The following is a 4,912-nucleotide window of genomic DNA, read 5'->3' as shown; positions in this document are numbered from 1 at the left end:
ATTTGGCTGTCGCAGGATCAGGGAGATGAGGCAGGCATGTGCCCCTCAGCCTGGCAGGGTCCACTCAGCTTCTCCTCACCAGCACTAGGAGGGGAAGGGGCCCCTCTCCCCCCTTGCCACCCAGCTCCCATGTGGGGAGGGGGGGGGCTGCAATTTTGTGCTTGCCTAGGGCCCCAGTATGACCTTAATCTGCCTCCTCCCTCTGCACTGTCCCCACTGACCTGCTGGGACGGGAGGTGGGGCGGACAGGGAGGCAGTAGATCCTGGGTTGCCCTTTTCTTCAAAAAGGTTATGACTTCCTGTGGTCCCTTCCAACCTTAATTTGCTATGATTCTGTATGTGTCCATTAATTGTCCATAGTCATGTATGTAGTATTCTCTCTTCAGGGCAAGAATTTGATTTCTACACTTTTGTGCTCTATACACTAAAGCAGTACAATTATTTAAGCCAGGGGTGCCAAACTTACCTGGGACCCCAGGCCAGATGCAAACTGCAGGTTCCTCATGGACTGGATGCAGCCCAGGACACAAGGGCTGCTGTCATAGCCACCACAACAGCTCCATCAACAGCAAGGGGACCAGCAGCAAGGGTCTGCTGGCAGTGGGAGGGGACCATGGGTGATGGTAGTGAAGCAGACTTGCCACCAACAGTCCTACACTCCCCAACTTCCAGCGGCCCAGGGGACCATATGTTTGACACCACTGGTGTAAACCATTACAGTCACATGCGTCCATACCTTATTCTTGGTTACTTTACTGCTCTTGGGATAAGCTGATGCAATTCGTAGATGGGAGACTTTCAAAAGGGTGCGTAAGTACTGGCAGGAAAGAGTGGTCAATAGGTGGGGCTCACTCAAAGCCAATTCTGAATAAAAGTGCTCTGCAGAGCACAGGAGGCACCATGATGGCGGAGATTTTTTACACAGGGTGGAAGTATGGTGACAGTTTGTCACCATATATGTCTCAAATATATTTACCACCTAAATTCTAGCAACCTAAGACTTTGTCACCTAAAATTCTCTGTTATTTCGGCTTGGTGCAGTACTCCTATTTTCTTGTCCCAAGTGTTTTAGTGTGCTCTTAAATACCGGATGCATACCAATCCAGAGGTGGTTGCATTTTGCCAGTGGTTTAAAAAGTGATCTCTAGCCAAAGTTCTTTTCCCCCTGCAAAAAAGCAATGGCAAAATGCTTATCAACTCCAGTGAGAGGGTGAAATTCTGACCTATATTGGTGATGTTTAAGTACATAAAGGCCCTTGGGATATGGCAGGATGAAAAGCAGTACACATGCAAGACACTAATTAACAGAAATCTATCTTTAGTCTAACAGGGTGCCGGAGACTGTGCTCAATATATTTTGCTAATTAAAGAGAGTACATTGGAAAACTGTAGTCACATGACTCAATTTTATAGCGTTACAATACTCTATAAAATCTGCTCCCTTAGCCCTATTCCCAAATACAGTTATTATATAAATAAGAGGGGGGTGGGGGTTGTTTTGTTTTGCTTTTTTTTTTACCAGTTGGAAATACCTTCTTGGTTACTGATCATTTGCCTTTCCTGGGATTTATATATAGCCATCATGCATATTTTCTAACAACAAATAGCTTGAATCTCACAGCACACGCACAGCAAGGACTTCTTCTTGTAGCTGCTTCTTGGATTGTTTTTTTTCCAAGACTCCTGTAGCGTGTCTGACACTTCTGTGCTTACTTACCAGGGAGAAGCTTTCTTCTATCCTCGGCTGACCCTGTATGTGCTTTAACCTCACTTTGGAACACTTCCAAGCCCCCCTAGTCTAGGAATGAATCCTCTCATACAGCTAACAGTTTGCACCACTGTTAAATACCATGTTAACACTTTTTAATGGGCATGTTTTGTGTTGACATACAAAAATAGTGGATTCAAATACTGGCCATTTAAAATAAAGCTCTCATCCATCCAGACCACTCAAGTATATGAGATTTTGCAAGACATTCTACTTTTCTGACTGACAAATCTGTTCCAGTCCATTAGCTCCTGCAGGGAACGCAGCCTCATTCTCGGCTACCGTCTCTGCTCTCACTAAGGCCACTCGTAGAGTGGTTGTCGTGGGAGACTCCCTCCTGAGGGGGACTGAGGACGCAATCTGCCGCCCCGACCCCTTAGCCTGGGAGGTCTGCTGCTTCCCAGGAGCCCGTAGCCGGGACGTGGCCGAGAGGATCCCAAAACTCATCCAGTCCACTGGCCACTACCCTATGTTCCTTATCCAGGTGGGCACGAATGACATGGCTTGGAGCAATCCCAGCCGGGTCATGAGGTGCTACAGGGCTCTGGGAGTGGGGCTTAAGGGGTGGTGGTGGTGGTGGTGGTGGTGGTGTTTTCCTTGATCCTCCCTGTTTCGGGCTTTGGGCTGAGGAGGGAGAGGAGGATTGAGGTAGTCAACCAGAGACTGTGGTGCTGGTGTCATTGTGAAGGCTTACAGTCCGCTCTTTGGTGAGAGAGGTAGTGGTGCTCTGCTGTGAAGAGACAGCCTCCACCTCACTCCGCTGTGGAGGAGGCTCTTCTCAGCCAGACTGGCTGACCTGCTCGACCAGGCTTTAAACTAAGCCTGCCGGGGAATGGGTGGATAACTGCCAACGCAAGTCCACTTGGCAACTACTGCATAACCAGCAGGTTTGGGCATACCTACCCCAACCCTAGAACAGTGTCTGCCTGGGAGTCTAAGGAAGCCTAGGGCTTCCAATGGGACATTTACGTGCCTGTATACCAATGCCAGGTGCTTGGGGAACAAACAGGAGGAACTGGTCCTCCTGCTAAGCAAGAAAGACTACAATCTCAGAGGGATAACAGAGACCTGGTGAGACTCCACCTAAGACTGGGGCACGGGTATAGATGGCCACAAAGAGGTTGACCACAAATTCTCCAGGGAACTAGCTGAGGCTGTACACTCTTGGTGCATGGTTGTCATGGGAGACTAACTACCCAGACATCTCATGGGAAGAGCACTCGGCCAAATTCGATCAGTCGCAAAGCTTCCTCATGTGTGGACGAGCTCTACCTGACTCAAGAAGTCTATGGGCCAACAAGAGGTAAAGCATTGCTGGACCTGGTACTGGCCAAAGGGGATGACCTAGTCAGTGACCTAAGAATCAGTGGGAAGCTGGGTGATAGTAATCACCAGCTGATCACCTTTACTATCCATCGCAAGGCTGGCAAGTCAGTCAACAATGCAGAAGCCCTCGACTTCAGGAACGCTGATTTTGACAAGCTCAGGAGGCTTGTTGTTGAGGTCCTAAGGGACAGAAAGAGAAGTCCAAGAGGAGTGGTTGCTCCTCAAAGGAGCGATCCTGACAGCACAAGGGTTGTCCATCCCATCTTGATGGAAGGGTAGGTAGCAAAAGGGCACAGCAATCCCCTTGGCTCAGCAGGGAACTTGAGGACCTCCTATGCTTAAAAAGAGAGACTTAAAGGATGGAAGGCTGGAATAACCACCAAGGAGGAGTACTCAGTACTGGTCCGTGCCTGCAGGGAGTGGACCAGGAAAGCCAAGACTGCAACCGAACTCCATCTAGCTTCTCATATCAAGGATAATAAAAAGTCCTTTTTCAGATATGTAGGGCCAGAAAAAAGGCAGGGTAACACTGGATCCCTGCTGAACCGAATGGGACAACTGATAACACCCAGGAAAGAGCCAGCCTGCTTATTGGGTACTTTGCATCAGTCTTTCATCAGCCTAAAGGGACCACCCTGCCTAGCATGATGTGGGACAACCAAGGTGAGGGCATATTTACACCCAGCACCAGTGTATACCTTGTAAAGGAACACCTTGAGAGGCTGGGCATCTAAGTCAGCTGGTCCTGACAGATTACACCCTAGAGTACTCAAGGAGTTGGCAGGTAACCCAACGATTGGAGAAAATATTCAAAAAACTCGTGGCGCTCAGGCGAAGTACCTGAAGACTGAAAGAAGGCCAATGCGGTACCCATCTGCAAGAAAGGGTGGAAAGTAGATCCTGGGAATTACAGGCCAATCAGCTTGACCTCAATCCCTGGTAAGATTCTGGAGAAAATTATCAAAGAGAACCTTCTTGATCAGATGGCTGATGGCAACATCCTGAGGAACAGGCAGCACGGGTTTGTCATGGGCAGGTCTTGCCTGACCAAGCTCATCTCCTTTTATGACCAGGTGACATATCACCTGGACTAGGGAGAAAAGATTGACATTATATATCTGGACTTTAAAAAAGCCTTTGATATGGTGTCCCACAACCTCCTCATGGAAAAATTGGCCAACTGTGGCCTCGGCTACACCACAGTCTGATGGCTGGAAAATTGGCTCCGAGGTCAAACCCAGAGAGTAGTAGTCAATGGAAGTGAATCATTATGGCGCTCTGTGACCACTGGCGTCCCACAAGGTTCTATCCTTGGACCGGTTCTCTTCAACATCTTTATCAACGATGTGGACAATGGTGTCAGACGCACACCGGCCTAGTTCGCAACTTTGGGGCATAGCATCCACACCTGAGGATAAGCTAGTGATCCAGGCTGATTTGGATAAGCTTAGTAAGTGGGCGGATATAAACCTGATGATGTTCAATACCAAAAAACAAAAGGTACTCTACCACGGGGTGGGGCAGGGGGGAACCTGCAGCATGCTTATAGGCTCCGCAATGCTATAGTTGCTAGCACCACAGCTGAAAGAATTAGGGGTCATGATTGACCACAAGATGAACATAAGCCAATGTGATGTCACAGCTGGTAAAGCAAACAAAACTTTGGCTTGCATCCATAGATGTTTCCCAGGTAAATCTCAGGATGTCATCCTTCTGCTGTACTCGGCCTTGGTGAGGCCTCAGCTGGAGTACTGCATCTAATTCTGGGCTCACAATTCAAGGATGTCGAGAAGCTTGAGAGAGTCCAGAGGAGAGCCA

At 48.6% G+C, this 4,912-nt stretch overlaps 1 protein-coding gene across 1 annotated transcript in view; it reads right to left on the bottom strand.

The window, feature by feature from the left end:
- The window catches only part of PRMT7 (protein arginine methyltransferase 7), a 131,861-nt gene that overhangs the window by 21,503 nt on the left and 105,446 nt on the right, over positions 1-4,912 (bottom strand). The window contains exon 13 of the mRNA XM_019505307.1: positions 649-652. Within this exon, the coding sequence (XP_019360852.1) occupies positions 649-652 (4 nt within the window). The remainder of the gene's footprint in view (positions 1-648; positions 653-4,912) is intronic.

This window comes from Gavialis gangeticus, unplaced genomic scaffold, assembly GCF_001723915.1.
Source record: "Gavialis gangeticus isolate Ggan-Ray unplaced genomic scaffold, GavGan_comp1, whole genome shotgun sequence".
Classification (NCBI taxonomy): Eukaryota; Metazoa; Chordata; order Crocodylia; family Gavialidae; genus Gavialis; species Gavialis gangeticus.
Note: the sequence above shows the minus strand (reverse complement) of the source record. Positions and strands in the feature narration are given on the sequence as shown.